At 36.6% G+C, this 15,986-nt stretch overlaps 1 protein-coding gene across 1 annotated transcript; it reads right to left on the bottom strand.

Moving 5' to 3' along the window:
- Positions 1-4,574: 4,574 nt before the first annotated feature.
- On the bottom strand, positions 4,575-14,697 carry taf1b (TATA box binding protein (Tbp)-associated factor, RNA polymerase I, B). The gene is made up of 15 exons (XM_084091207.1): positions 14,529-14,697; positions 14,335-14,433; positions 14,101-14,188; positions 13,909-14,006; positions 12,092-12,184; positions 11,157-11,253; positions 10,925-11,069; positions 8,238-8,337; positions 8,008-8,155; positions 6,385-6,562; positions 6,213-6,250; positions 6,038-6,119; positions 5,885-5,955; positions 5,564-5,798; positions 4,575-5,462 (listed from the first exon to the last, which is right to left on the bottom strand). The coding sequence occupies exons 1-15, from the start codon at positions 14,541-14,543 to the stop codon at positions 5,201-5,203; spliced, it is 1,749 nt and encodes a 582-aa protein (XP_083947333.1). The 5' UTR covers positions 14,544-14,697; the 3' UTR covers positions 4,575-5,200.
- Between the last annotated feature and the right edge of the window lie 1,289 nt (positions 14,698-15,986).

The raw sequence follows: 15,986 nt of genomic DNA, 5'->3' as shown, positions 1-15,986 counted from the left end.
TATGACAACCCCATTTTTGTCTCTATAAAAAGACAGTTGTCACAAGGGCGGTCCGGAAATCATTACATATCCCACATGCGCACACAGTTTTAGTGAACTCAACTGAACTGAACTCAGGGACCTCGGTGGAACAGCTTTCTGTGAAAGAATCCAGGGCGGAGTCTATGAGTAGCCTATATGCTGCATCTCTTTGTTGTAGCTACACTAATCTTTATGTGTGTCTCTCTCTTTGTCTGTTTTTTTCGTGATAATTAGCTGTTCTTACACTTAAATGATTAGTGGGAAGAGGTGTAAATGTGTGCAAATCATATAGGTATATCCTAACTGTGCGTCCCTGCAGGAGGGCTGTGATTTTGCTGGTCTGTCTAGTGAGCAGAGCTGAGCAGACAAAAGGCTTCATCAGTCCCCCTCCTCTTCAGAGATTCAGATATCCTGTGAAAAAGACAGAGGAGATTGTATTTCTCTGTCTGTGATGTGTTTTACAGCTGAGGAAGACATTTGCTGTTCTTATGTTCAACATTTAGTAATGTTCTTAGCAATTAAAGAAATGTATGGTTGACATTCGTAAAAAAAAAAAAAAAGTAGCCTAGTCTATGGCAAAACGTCTTTTAAATAATAATTAAATTATTTACATAATTGTTTGTTTTTTTTCTTCACAAAGATGATCCAATAATAAAAATCAATGTGGAGTCCTAAACACGTAATTGACGAGAACAAACTAAGGCAACTAATTAAAGTGCAAATTCTTTTTATTATTAGTATTTTTTTTTAAATTTGTATAAATAAAATAATTTATCAGAATTATTTAATTCTGTATAGATATAGGGAAGGTTCAGCCATTTTGTCTGATAATAAAAACTGAATGTTTCTGCTGCAGATCTGGAAATATTTAATCCCAAGGAACAAATTTAAACTAATTGTACATAATAACAAAATAATTGCTTCTTAAGCCTGCACAAAGTGCTAAACAACACATTTAAACAAAAAAGAGGACTTTTACTGGTGAAACACGTTTCTTTATACTGCATTGAGGTTTAGAGGGCAACATCTGGTTTTGCTTCATTACATTTTGATGGCAGGATTGGGATTTTTCTGTTGTGTTTATATCTGTTGAAACTGGTGTTGTGGGAGTCAGATGTAAAGAGAAAAGACACAAAGGTCTTTAATAGAGATGATTCCTAAATAAGGAGCATGTCTTCATTTTGCAAAAGCAAAAGACTGAGGAAATTGATCTGCTGTGTTGATGAAACAAGAAAACAGATCATGAAAAGTTGAACATAAACTAAAAACACTTTATTATTAAATATTAAAAAAAAAAATCAGGATTCTTTGATGAAAGTTTAAAAGAATGAGGATGTCATACCCTGCCTTTAATTTCTTTAAAATAATAATAATAATAATCTTACTGACCCCAAAATGGTACTGTATGTGGATATATTTTTTCCCTGCTGGTTCATCTGTTTAGCTACAACCAATGTAAGTGATATATTTATTTTTTAATCAAAATATAAAATGCATAAAAGAAAAAAAAAACTTTTTTAAGGGAAATAGATACTGTTTATAACAATAAATCTCATAACAGATATAAAAGTCAGCAAAGTCAAAAGATATTTAATGAGAAATAAAATTATTTAAACAGTTCTGGAGATGTACAACCTTTGCACACAAACCATTTCAAATGAAGCTGAGACATGTTCAACCTAAAATAACCTAATTTTGCTGTGTTATAATAACAACTAGATTCATCACCATGGCTTGTGTTTTCGAGAATGAGCTGAGTGAACCCAGAGACTGTGGAATCTTGGGAGGGTAGTGAGGCCATGTATGGGGGTTAGGCTGCTAGCCAGCGGAGGCAGTTTGTGTGTCTGTGTGTGTGAAAGAGAGAGGCCAAACAGGGCATGCAAACACAAGCTATGAGGAGGGTTGGGTGGCAGATGTGCTGTCTGCTTTGGGCTGCTGAGGAAAAACAGTCGAAACTTTGAGGCTTCATCCAATGTGCTGCTGCAGCCCGTCTGAACTGAATGACTTGAGCTCAGATAGGTGGAGTTCTCAAAAAGTAGGTCAGCCAAAAAGGGCGGGCTTGCTTTTAACCTCTGAGATGCAACATGCTTTCCGTGTTGCGTATAGCCCGAATCTTCCCATTCATGGCCGTTAGAAGTAAATATTATTGGTAAATTAACATCATAAATCAAAGTAAGAGCGTTGGTGCTTTATTCTCACAGTTTTTGTACTTGAATGAGACTTACTCAGCATTTTGATAAGTTACATGAATTCTCAGAGGCACCATCACGACTAAGAGCAAACAGCTCGCCTCCACACCCACGACTCACACAGAAGGATGGAAAAATTGTTCACAATATTCACATCACACCCCTTCTGAATATGCAACATAGTGCAAGAAAAAATAAATGCACAATGACTCATGATGACCCATCTTCTTGGTTTAGCATTAGTAATAAATGCATATTCTGATTCTGTTTTATATTTTGCAAAGCATTTTTGCATTTTTTATTTGTTATCAGTGTTGAAAACAGAGGTGCTGCTTAATATGTTTTCTTGAAACTGTGATACTTTTTATTTTTCAGGATTCCTTGATTAATAGAAAGTTCAAAAGAACACAGCATTTATTTAAAAGATCTTTAGGAATCTTTCGTAACATTGTAAATGTCTTTACTGCCACTTGTGATCAATTTAATGTGAGCTAAATAAACATATTTTTTTAAATTATTATTTTCTTTTTTTTTTAAAAAAAAGTAGAAATCTGATTCTGATCCCCTAGTTTTTAACTATTCTATATAGTATTCTATAATATTAATTATTATATAATATGAATAATTATTATAAGATATTATTATATCTATAATATCATATTCTATATAATCCAGCATTAAGTGTAGAGTTGTGATAGTTTATCAGTTGAATAGAGCTTGATAAGATCACTGGCCAGATGTTTGACCAATGCCTTTAATGTACATAAACTGCAAGTAAATCATGCTCACATTTTTCAGTATTAGGCCTACACAATTTTATTTTAGGCTATTTTGAAGGTAGGCTACAATTAGACAAGATTTTGAGGGAAAGTGGCTTTTTCGACTGCTTCCAACAGGAAAAGTCTCTGTTATAAGCACTTTCCTTTCGAGTTTTTCTAACTGCAATTTTATAAAATAAATGGTTGCGACACTTCCATAAGACAAGTTAACATTATTAGGCATATAAATATAGACCTACATCTATCGAGCGAAACCTTATAAGCGTCAAATACTGACACAAAGCACTGTGGTGTGCGTCAATGAAAGAGAGAACCAGCGGTGGGGGAAGGAGAGGAAGTGAAGTGAGAGATAAAACACGAAAGATAAAACCGTCGGTTGTTTACAGTGAAACTGTGCCGGTCTGTTTATCAGTGTGTATACAGAACACTGGCCAGTAAGCAAAGGTTAAACCCAGTTCGTGGAGTGCAATCCCTGGACCGAGTGTTTTCCGTCTGGCACCATGGAGTGTGATCAGCTCAAAAATAGCGCTGTCTGTCTGGGAGAGCCCAAGACAAACAGACAACATGCCAGGAAAACGGTCTCTCTACACGTGAGAAGGGAAAACAACCCTGAAAAGCTTGCTGGGCAATTTGTTTAGCTGGAAACAAGAATGTTTCTGTGAGAGTTAGTACATGTTTGTGCACGTCAGGGCTTTTCGTGCAGAAAGCATGTGGACGGTGTTTACACGCACACACGCTCAGTCAGCTGGTTTGGTTGAGGAAAAGTGCCAGAAAAACACCCATGACACCACACAGGCTCTCTGTCCTGGTTTTCCCTTCTCTCACCCAGCCCCCTCTGGCTCAGTCTTTCTCAAATGTCTTCCTCCCTCCATCACTCATGCCCTGCTGTTCTAATGTTTATCTCTCTGGATCTACCCAGTTTTATTTCTTGGCTGAAATAGTCCAGTTCCTTTTTAGCCAATGGGATTGTACTCTTCAGTCAAAAAGTTGAAACATAAAAACAAAAGTTTTCCTTTGTTTTAGTTTTTTGCTTTAAAAAAAAAAAAAAAAAAAAAAGCTTTAGTTTTTTGCTTTTTAATTGCTTCAGTCTGTAAGCAGTTTTATTTCTGAGAAATGCATCATGATAATAGCATGGTTTGGGGTCTGTACAATTTTTAACGTTTTTTTAAAGAAGTCTCGTGCTCACAAAGACTGCATTTATTTGTTCAAAAATACAGTGAAACATTAATACAATTTAAAACAACTGTTTTGTATTTTAATATAATAATATAAAATTTGATTTATTCCTGTGATGGCAAAGCCGAGTTTTCAGCAGCCTTTTTTTTTGTAAAAGAGAGAAAAAACAATTATAATAAAGCATTTCCAAAACATTATTGAATATAGGTGTCCATCAACTTGGCAAATAAATATCTTTAGCCTGTCAAAGCAGCAAAAGTAAGAAATCATGTGCATACAAATAATAACAATATGAACTCTTGTCATCAGTAGCTTTATCACATGTTATTTCAATAGGTGATATTTCTGAGATTTTTAAAGAAAAATAAATGTGGCATTTTGCAATATAATATGATACAATTGAGGCATATTGAAAGGACATGTATGAAAAGTTTAATTTCGTGACGGCAGTGGGCCACAATACATACATCTAGAGCAGTGGAGGAATATGTATATATGCAATTATTTTAAGTCACAGTATGATCAAATATAAGCCACATTCTCCTACATGAGTCATTTATTGGACTAAAAATGTGAAATGGCTTTTGTTCCTTTACCCAGGTCTATTAAGACAAAGACTGCAAGAACAAAGAAAACTGCTCAGACACAAAACCCTCAAGCAGTACATCTACCCAGCAGAATTACTTAAATTTTTCCACCACCATCAATTTTGCTCACACAAATAAGACAAAACAATTTTAGTGAGCTGCAGGACAAAAGAATCTATCACTCAATTATGAGGCGCATTACTCCCCCTGCTGGTTCATCTGTGTAGCTACAACCAATGCAAGTATATTCAAAATATAAAATGCATACAAGAAAAAGAATTTTTTGAGGGAAATAGATACTCTCATAACAGATTTAAACTGTGCAAGACAAAACTGAAAAAGATAATGTACATGTGAAAATCTTGCACAACCAAAAATAAATAAATAATTGTTGCTGCCATTTTGATGGAGGGGAACAAAAGGGTTCTTGGAAACTGATGTGCACATTTCACACTCTGTCAGTGGTATCAGCGATTTTTTCTTTCGCAACAGGGGTTTTGGACTTTTTTCCTTTTTTCTTTGTGAGGGAACAGTAAGTCCATTCAATCTTAGACCGATGACTTCTGCTCAAGAAGCGACGCTCAACATTGAGGACCTCTTGGTACACTTCTGCCTGACGGACCCCCAGAATGAAAGAGAAGAGATCAAGGACCCACACGTACATCCTGGGTAACCAGGGCTCCATTTCTGAGAAATGATTACCGCATGACCTATGAAGGGGAAAGTGAACACATTACATTGTATATTTTATAATGTAAATTCTATTCAAATACAATATAGTATTATAATATGTCCATTTGCGATGACTCACTTCTTAACGCATAACCTCAGTTCAGGATGCCAGTATTTACGGTTGGCGAGGTACTTGACACCATTTTTCTTAAAGGTACAGTCCAAACGCCTGTTATGCATACTGGGTCCATCCGAACCCTCCTCATTTCCCCAGCTGAAGCGAAAGCTGGAGTAAGGGTTTGTGGTGCAAGGCAGTTGCTCTGATGCAGAGTCAGTTAACTTGTGAAATCTCTGCTCCAAATAATCAGCCACACCTGGAGATATGAATGTAGACAGCATTGGATGAGAGACAGAGACACGCTATTGAGATCATTACGGAGATGTGACCAGACCAGCTTACGTCTTTTTTTGAGGACCAAGCTCTTTTGTTGCAAAGATGTAATGAAAGGATTAGTGGGCTTCCATCGCCGCCTGAAAGAGAAGAACAGAAAAGATTGTAGTAAAAGATTTGTCAATAAAAGTCATGGAAACTATTGAAATACTTGGGTCTTACAGGGCTTCTTCATGTTCCTCATTCTGTCTGGCTCTCTCCAAGACGGGTTGTACTATTTCAAACCAGCTTTTTAACCTGAAGACTGTGAAAAGCTTATGAGAGCATGTTGTGACCCCAAAAAACAAACAAAACTAAAATGATACACATCAAAATTAAAAACTAGCAAAATAGCTACTTGTCTTTTTCTTCTTGGCCGCTTCCTCAGATAACTTCCTTGAGACATTAATGAAAAAAAGAGAAACATTCAAAATCAGTAAAGATTTAATTTTACAAAGACAGTAAAGTAAAATCCCCCCCCCCGAAAGATAACAGCAAAACCCTCAGTTACAAGTTATGAAGTGACGCACCACTCCACATGATCGTCCAACTTGAAAAGGAGCTTCATGGCAACAATGATGACAGCTGCCGCCTGAATTTCATAGCGCAAGAGACCGGGGCTCTCTCTTTTGGGGTCAAAGGTCAGATAGGATTCGTCATCCATAGCTGCCCCCCTTATAACCTTGTGGACCCAGATATGAAGGGCATCTGAGGAGGATCAGAGACATATCAAACAAAAAGAAAAAAAGAGGATTATGCATGTTGGATAAATTACAGGGTTCTTGCAGGTTTCAGTTAGTCAAATTTAAGACCTTTTTAAGACATTTTAAGACCATAAAGATTGAAATTTAAGACCTACACGACGCATTACCAAATAAATGTTCAAATCAAAGAATTCATTTTATTTCAATGAATTCAGTAATTGAAAAAGCATTCATTTAATTTACAAATAAATCACATTAGCAACCTTCCTCCACACCCAACAACGCGTGTCAGAACAGAATCAGATATAATTTTTTTTTATAGAAAATTGTACTTTGCATATTACCGGTATACTGTAAAAAAACACACATAATTAGTTGATTTGAGTTGATCATAGTTGATAATAACTAGAGATGAAATGGCATGAACATTTAATTTCATGATTATAGTGACAAAAATGATCATGGTTATCACAGAATCCTGTTCAAAAAGTATTAATACTACACAATGAAATCAAAGTTTTATGTCGAAAACCAGCAAATAACAAATAAATTTAGCATCAATATGCACTTTTTGTTTACATAAACATTAAAATAATACCATTAAAAAATTACATTTTTAAAGTGTTGTGCATGTTATACTAACATGTACAAGTTAAAATAAAGGTTTGACAAAAAAAGGTTTTATAAAAAGATAAACCTCACATATTTCAGACTTTAAATAATTTTTCATAAAAAGAATGAGTCCAAAAAGATAAATTACTGACATTTACAATGCACTTTAGCTTATCTTTTATTATTAATAGTAAAATTAGGTCCGATTTTCCCGTGGCGTCTGACGTTGCTATGCAACCATGCCCTGCGCTCTCCACAACGACAAAGAAGTTTTAGTAGCTAATGGATTTCCACCACCGAAAAACGCTTGCTGTAGCTCTGCCACAAGATTTCTTTACGGAGAAGAGAAAAACACCCGTAGTGTTTGGGTGCACCCCCATCCTTGATGTTGACTGAGACAGCGCCTGGAAAAAACGAGCGCGTCGCTTCTATTATGAGCACGCTTACCGTGCGCCTACATTTGAACGAACTTGAGCGCGCAAAAGACGCGATATGTGAACGGCCTCTTGGCGAGCGACCTCCAATCAGGCCGCGAGCGACGTGATGGAGACCCCAGCACTAGAGGTCCGCTTTGTAGGCTACGACTCGATACTTTTTGCTGCGGCCAGCGTTTCTGGAAATAAACGAGGGTAAACACTTTTTAAGACCTGACTAAATGAAATTTAAGACCGCGGATGAAAATATGGCCGTTTTTAAGACTTTTTAAGGCCTTAAATTTAAAGTTCAGAATTTTAGACTTTTTTAGACTTTTTAAGACCCCGCGGGAACCCTGAAATTAGTTTCAAATCTAAAACCATCATTTGCCACAACCTCTCCACTACAGTCATACACACTCACCTGGGAGGTTTGCATCCAGCAGATATCGGACAGAGAGTGGAAGTGGGTGGAGAAGGCAATCCTGGGAAACCGTTGGGAAGGAGGGTAACTGCATGATCTGAGCCAGATTAAAAGCTTCTCTATGGACCGTTGAGTAGGACGGAAGATGCTGTAGAAGTAGTCATGGCTTTCAGAAATACAACACACTGATTTATGACTGAAGAAGTGTGAACTGGTTGTGTCATTCTCACCCAAACTCGAAAGATATGGACATCTTTTCCAAACAGTCTCATCTCCTCTGGAAAAGCCTCTTGAATGTCCATATAAGGGACACGTCTCTCTGAGACCAGCCTGCAAAAAAACATGACTGCAAAATCACATTTTTCAAATGATCCCGTACAAGCGTAAAAAGCATCAAGTCATCACTAGTAATACATCTAAATACACAGGCTGGAAAGACTGACAGCAATATTTGATGCTGCACACCATGCAGAAATATAGCTTAGGAGAAAAACTTGGGCCTATAAATTGTCCAAAGCAAACATATCAAACATTTAAACAGCACTGAGTCAGCATGACATCAAATACCAATTAAATACACGTAAATGAAGAATGATTCATTGGTGTATGTTATTCCAAAGAAGAAGAAAAAACAGTCTTTATAACCTTAATCTTAACTTAAAAGTAGAGCTACATGATTTGGGATCTTTTTTTAAAGCTACAGGTTTGCTGTGTTGGTCCAAAATGCGAGTTTGTATCAATATGACTATAAAATAAGTCCAAAATTAGAAAAACTAATTTTTAAACATTATTTTGATGGAAAACCACAGAGAGGCCTTACAGTTTTTCTTTTGTTGACAACTGCTGGCTTTTAAGCACTTCTCATTAAAAGTGTGGTATGGTGGTTGGCATATGCTAATACTGAATGCTTGTTATAAGTGACCCAAAATCAGCAGAGTAGAAGCAGAGATGCTGTGAACCACAGCACCAGATCATGAGCTGCACGTGTGTAAAAGAGCAAAGTGTAATAAAATCTAGAGATGTTCCGATACCCTTTTTTCCTTCCCGATACCGATTCCGATACCTGGACTCAGGGTATCGGCCGATACCGAGTACTAATCCGATACCTGGGTGTGTATCTATACAGCTGCAATTCATACTAGCCCTGTATGAATTGATAGAATTATTTTATAAAAGGTATTTTAGTTTTACAATATAACTGTATAAAAAAGTGCAACAAATAAATCTAGGAATCTAAAAAATGATATATGAAAAAATAGGGGTGTAACGGTCCACAAAATTCACGGTTCGGTTCAATACGATACACTGGTGTCACGGTTCGGTACGTTTTCAATACAGCAAAAAGAAAGAAATGGCAGAGAAATTTCCTTGATTTACATTTTTAATTTATTTATTTTTTATTAAAACTAACATCATAAAGTATGATCATTTTTTACTTTGAGCAATGATGGAGCTATACTTGACATATAAAACAAAAACAGCTCCTTATAAAAAAAATGAAATGTAATATTGTAGTAACGTTAGTTATAAACAAAGGTTTATTTTATTTCAGATTAACATTTGAGGGCAGCAATTTTATTCATGTCAAAATAAAACCAACGTAACGTTACTTGAAAGCACAATGTTCCTGGTTTCCACGTCAGCGCTGTTTGATCCGTTAATAACGGAGAATGTGAATGCTTCTCACTAGATCTCGCAGCGATGTTATTACTTCTGTGGCGAATTCAAATGTTTTCTGTACTGGATCTCTTAGCGCTGTGTAGTAACAGTGTAGCTTGATCACGATCGGCTCGCGCTGCATTGGTCCGTTCTCATTACGTTTGCCATTTGATGTTGGGCGCCAGCGTCTCTTACATTATGCGCTTGCCGCGCGCCTACATTTGAAAATTTGCGTTTTCATTTCTTCGCTGCTCTAAACAGTGATTGCTTGTGGCAACAGCACAACTTCCTGTGTTGCCACAAGCAACCACTGTTTAGAGCAGCGAAGAAGAATTGGTCTCCGATTTGCAGCGTAAAGCAAAGCTAGCGTGCATAACTAGGTATTGTTTAATAAAATGGTATCGGATCGGTACATGGGTAGATGTTACGGTGGCCGAGAGGTGCAAAACAAATCACAATTACAAAAACAAAATAACAATTCAGAAAACAAAATAACAATTCAGTAAAAATGTGCCGACAATCAAATTTAAAAACAAATGCTTCATGGCATAACATTTCCAGTAGATTTCACAATGACTTATTTCTCATCTTTTTTTATGTAAAGTGATAGATGTTGGCATGTCAAAAAAGTGTTTGATCTGCATTAAATATCTGATCCAGGGGAGATGAATGTTTTTTCCTCAGGCTCGTTTTACGAGTATTTGGCGCTCCCTGTTGTTGCGAGTGTATTATTGACATGTAAAAGTCTAGACCAGGGGTGTCAAACTCAGTTCCTGGAGGGCCACAGCCCTGCAGAGTTTAGCTTCAACCCTAATTAAACACACCTGGATCAGCTAATCAAGTCCTTCAGGCTTATTTGAAAACTGCAGGTGTGTGTGTGTTGAAGCAGGGTTGGAACAAAACTCTGTAGGGCTGACACCTGTGGTCTAGACCAGGGTTCACCAATCTCGGTCCTGGAGGGCCGCTGTCCTGCAGAGTTTAGCTCCAACCAGCTCCAACACACCTGTTTGAAAGTTTCTAGTATGCCTAGTGAGACCTTGATTAGCTGGTTCAGGTGTGTTTAATTGGGGTTGGAGCTAAACTCTGTAGGACAGCGGCCCTCCAGGACCGAGATTGGTGAACCCTGGTCTAGACGATCACATTTTTTCAGATTAATTTCCAAGAAAAGAAAAAAAAAAGTTTTATATTCAGAACAATAAGGTAAATGGGTTGCTAAAAGGCAATTTGTGTTGAAATAAGCAGTGCTTGTACTCCAAACCTCAGTAAGTCAGCCAGAGTGATGGCCTCTCGGACCCACAGCAGAGCCAGATAGCACAGGGCCAGTGTCCGTGGCATGTTCATAAGAGTGAACGTATGTTGGTAAGCTTCTGAACATAGTGATGACTGTACATCAGTGGTGTCACCTGCAGCAGAAAAACAAAATGCAGCTCAACTGACACTTTAAATCAGGTGTAAATGTGCCAGCTGACAGAAAGTAATCGTATCCGTACCCGAGGCAGTCATTTCTGTTTCTGAAGAAACCCCACTACTGTGAAATGACATCTCGCTCTGAGTGTCAGACTCTGGCTCACTCCTCGGCTTCATGTACTTGAGGAAAAAAACATTTAAAAAAAAGCAGAGTAGTGGTTGTGGTTAATTAAAACGTGTAAAAATCATTATTTAACTTTTGGCCCTCTAGCGGTTAAAAAGCAAAACTGCATGCATTTTGCAGATTTTTAAAGAACATGTTTTGGTCGTGCTTCAGCTCTACGTGACAGTGCGGATGAATAAGGCTCTTTCTCATAACCAAAAAAGAGAGGGAGATTATCCTTCTGCTCATAAATCATTCACTACTAGGCTTAAGAGATATAACCAGTTTAGATGGAAAGAATCTCAAGCTGACTAGCTAAAGACGTTTCTGTAGCTCTACCCATTAATAGACACAGTACCTCCTTAAATGAATACCAGCACAGCACTGCAACCATAATAAAATAACCCTTCACAATAGATGAAATCTGATCCCTTTCCAATGACATCTGTTAGAGAGCTACATATAGCAATTTATCTGTCCAATAAAATACCTTACTCAAGATTTGAGATTCTATGTCGACCGTCTCTATTTATGGATATGACGAGACATGCACAGGTGAGTGATGCATGTACGCAATTTCCCGTAATAACCATCCCGACAGGTCTAAAAGAACACTTACTATTGTGATCAAGACAAAACATGTTTTAGATGAAGGATTGACTATAATTTAAATTTTAAACAAAAAAAATTACATAGTATACCACTAAATTAAAATGAAAACTGAAAATACATAAAAGCAAATTGAAAATATTAATAAGTACTGTAATAGAATATAAATAATACTAAAATAACACCGGAGCAGAGAGGTTGTGTGTGTTTTTTAACACTAACATTAAAATTCAACATAAAACTTACCACTGTAAATCTTGGAGTGTATACTACATTTTCGGTGAAAGCTTGCCGTGTGTTCTGCAGGTATTTCTTCCAGAAATTCCATAGAACTTCTGTCTGTCAAAACAAAATATGACATCTTACAGAGACACTTTTTCTTGTCATCTATAGAGGGCCTTTCACACTGAGTGCGATTTAGTGAAGCGAATGTACGACGCAATGGTTCTCTTAAATCGAAACAATAGAACCCTATGGAGCTATTCACACAGAGCACAATTAATCATGGTGTGGTTTTTGTTTTTGGACTAGTGTGTGAAGAGAGAAGAGAATGCATGATGAGTTCGTTATCAATGGTGTCTGATTTATTCCCACGTTTACTTAATATTTCTTTATAAAGAATATCATTTCTATTAATTTTCCATTGAATTATGTGATCTGAAGAGCTCTTAAACATTATAGATAGTTTGTGTTTCTGGTGTAGAATCAAACTTTATTTATCTAGCTTAATTTACTTTTGTGTGTTGAGCAGTGGACGAGGTTAAAGCCAAAGGAAAAATGCATTCTCGGTCAGCGCCGTATGACATCACTTTGTAGGCCAAAACGCTGAAGCGAGTTAGCATTTTAGCACTTACGTCACAAAGTCAATGCGTTTTTTGAACGGGGTTTTGGTTAAATGGCTGAACTAAGGTCTGTGGTGGTGAACAGAAGCTCTTTTGAGACACTTTCAAGTTTTATTCTACGACATAAAATACATAAATATTACCCCACTCATGGTTAGTGTGGTTGCTAACAAGTGGCTAAATGGGACTACAGAGTCACTCTGTCGAGGAGATTAAACAGCTCAGTTCGCTTTTACAGCCTCATTATGCTCATAATTGTGCTCTTATAAACTATTCTAACTCAAACGTTCTGGGAAAATGTTTTTAGATAAAAACTGAAAGAATTGTCTGAAACTTAGTGATGGGGACGTTGAATATGTGGGACCGTGGTGTAACTAACCCTAACTACATTTAGCCTAGGCTTCAAAATTCATAAAAGTTGTAATCTGTGAGAATTATCTTGATGGAAAAACATGTAAGTATCAAACTTTTGTTGCTCAAAGAGCTTGTTTCTAGCGATAATCCAAAAGCCTATGGAAAATCTTTTTTCTTTTTCTTTTTTGTCGAGGGAACCAGTGTGATGCTAACTGCCGATTGGCCTACAAAGTGACATCATACCTGCACCACTGTATTGCGCAGCCGTGAATTGGCCAAAATAGATCAATCATTTTACGTTTGATGTGAAAGCACAGTTTGTTGGAGATTCAATTCGCTTCATCACGTCGCACTCAGTATGAAAGGACCTCAAGACTATGATATAGTAAACTAAGGCCTGGTTTCACAAACAGACAAAACAATGGCACTGATTCTACATGTTGTCACTTCTTCTTGAGTCTCTCCATTATTGCCCTACTCCAGTTGAAACATAAAAGGCAGAACAGTTTCTGACATTTCAGTTCTTGTCTGCAGGTAATCGGAGCTGCTCCGCCCTCTGCGCTGGGAGCAGCAGCTCATTTGCATTTAAAGGGACACACACAAAACGTCACGTTTTTGCTCACCCTCAAAAAGGGACAATTTTAACATGCTGTAAAAAATAATCTGTGGGGTATTTTTTAGCTAAAACTTCACATATACACTCTGGGGACATCAGAGACTTATTTTACATCTTGTGATTATACCATCCCTTTAAGATAGCCTATGGAGGTGCAAGTTGCTTTCAGTTAAAACAGCTCAAACATGCATTTATTCTGGGACTAGGTCAAGGCAAGCCTTGCCTGTGAAACCGGGGGTAAAGCTACTAACCTCAAATTTCATGCAAACACCAAGACTGACCAAAGCCTTGGCCTGGAGTTTCAGGATGAACTGAAATCCCTCACACACCATCCACTCTCGTTCATCATCTGAAAAATAACAGAAGACATGAGATCATAAAAAGGACTGTTTGTAACTCTAAATGTCTCATACTAGCTTATCAAAAGTGGATAGAAGACTGACCCGATCTCTTTCTCTTTGGTTTCTTTACTTGTGAGATCCTGCTGTATTTACAATAAAGGGCGGTGGAATCCACCACCTCCCTTGTTTTCTAGGGAAAGATGTGAAATTATAAAGCATTATTTCATTAATGTTTTGGTCGTTTGCATTACTGGATGAAGGCCGTTTTAATTAATTAATAACCAGTGTTTCCATGACAGTTAAGACTAAAGTGATAGTTTTTGTCTATTTACCAACCTCGATCACATTGTGACAGTTCTTGCAGAAGAAGTGACCCCCATCTGAAACTCCCCAGTCCACAGCGGAGCACTGGCCACATGGCTCACTGAATCCATCCTGGAAGAAGAGTCCAGCGGTAACATCATCATAAGCTCACATATCGAAATACCAATGCAGATCGCCAAACAACACTAACTTCAGGAGAAACTCACAATAAGTTCGTCCATGATTTTAATTAAAGGTTCAGAAAACTTCCATATCTTCTTCTTCTTCTTCTTTTAGAGTTTAACTTCCATATCAAATCCTGCGCAAACAGTTCGTTTACAAGCAGCGTAGGAAAACACGCTTTCAAAATGGCCACCAACATACATTTTTCATAATAAAAGTCCAAGTCAGCTAAAATTGTATGAGGCTTAAAAATTTGTTTTACAACATTAGGTCATTTTATTATTGTTAATATTCATTATTTTGTTTTATATTTACTCTTAATTTTACTGTTTATTATTTGTATGTACCATAGTTTATGATATAATAAATGCATTTGTTTTTATATGTGCCTAATGTAAGAAACTGTGTAATGATTGGTATATATATTTATTTATTTTATATAATTAAATATAAATTACAATAAATACTTTAGAGAAGTTAAAATGAGTAAAAAGCGTACTAGCTCATAATAATGCATATTTGCACACTGTATGTACACTGTATGCAAAGAATTCAAATTATTATACCCCTTATTTTATATATTTATTTCAAATTTGGTTTATTATTATTTATATTATTTTATTATTATATTTTATACATAGGCCTAATATTATAATTGTGCATAGGCCTAATTATATTAAAAAATATAATTATATTACATATTTATAAAACTCAATAAATAACTTCTTTTTTTTTTACTTGCACAGCACTCTCTCATGTATGTAGAAATAAAGAATTAAATTATTTTATTCTATTATTTGTATAGGCTACAATTTTTATTATGTTATGTTATCAATTGCTATCATTAATTTACGCACTTTTTGTTTGTTTGCACCAATGTTTGCTTTGGCAATACAAATGCATAATTATTCTCTTTATGTCTCTCCTGAATAATTTGACATATGTCATCATGGACAATGAACAGTAGATGGCGTATAAGTGCATGCATCTGTCAGTGCCTTGGGGGTGTAAACAATATCATAGTAGGCTACTCCATAACTGGACTGCATCTGCTCCCCCCAAAATTTCCTTCTCAAAAAGACCTGAGCACATTCTCTTCCTATTGCTCTCCTCACTCCATGACGACAGTTATATGGCTAAATAGTGTCCTTGTCTGTATGACTGTGTTATTATGACACTGTGGAAGACCCATACAAAGTAAATGTTTAGCAGTATTCATATCAAACATTACCGTTTTATGACATTTCTCCTGCCACGTATAGGCTAAGCACACCATATTTTTTAATATGATTCATGAACATTTCTGTCCAGATTATGCATTTAAAGTTCAAAATGAAGATCTGCAGGGAATTTTAACACATTACTCAGCAATTATATGGGACAGACAAATTAAAGGTGGGCTTAATGTGCAATGTGACATTTGTCTTTTGTGTGCGCCTATATGTGTTTTTTTTTTTCTCGCCCACTTGGGCTTCAGCAAAGCAAACCTCCCTTCCTCCTCC

This window comes from Abramis brama, assembly GCF_963993115.1.
Source record: "Abramis brama genome assembly, chromosome: 18".
Classification (NCBI taxonomy): Eukaryota; Metazoa; Chordata; class Actinopteri; order Cypriniformes; family Leuciscidae; genus Abramis; species Abramis brama.
Note: the sequence above shows the minus strand (reverse complement) of the source record. Positions and strands in the feature narration are given on the sequence as shown.

Excerpts from the sequence above, each read along its gene's own strand:
- taf1b (XM_084091207.1), bottom strand. Across the intron at positions 14,189-14,334 it reads ACTGTCACAATGTGATCGAG|AAAACAAGGGAGGTGGTGGA; the intron begins GTTGGTAAATAG and ends ATCTTTCCCTAG. Across the intron at positions 8,338-10,924 it reads ACTCTGGCTGACTTACTGAG|GCTGGTCTCAGAGAGACGTG; the intron begins GTTTGGAGTACA and ends GTTTTTTTGCAG.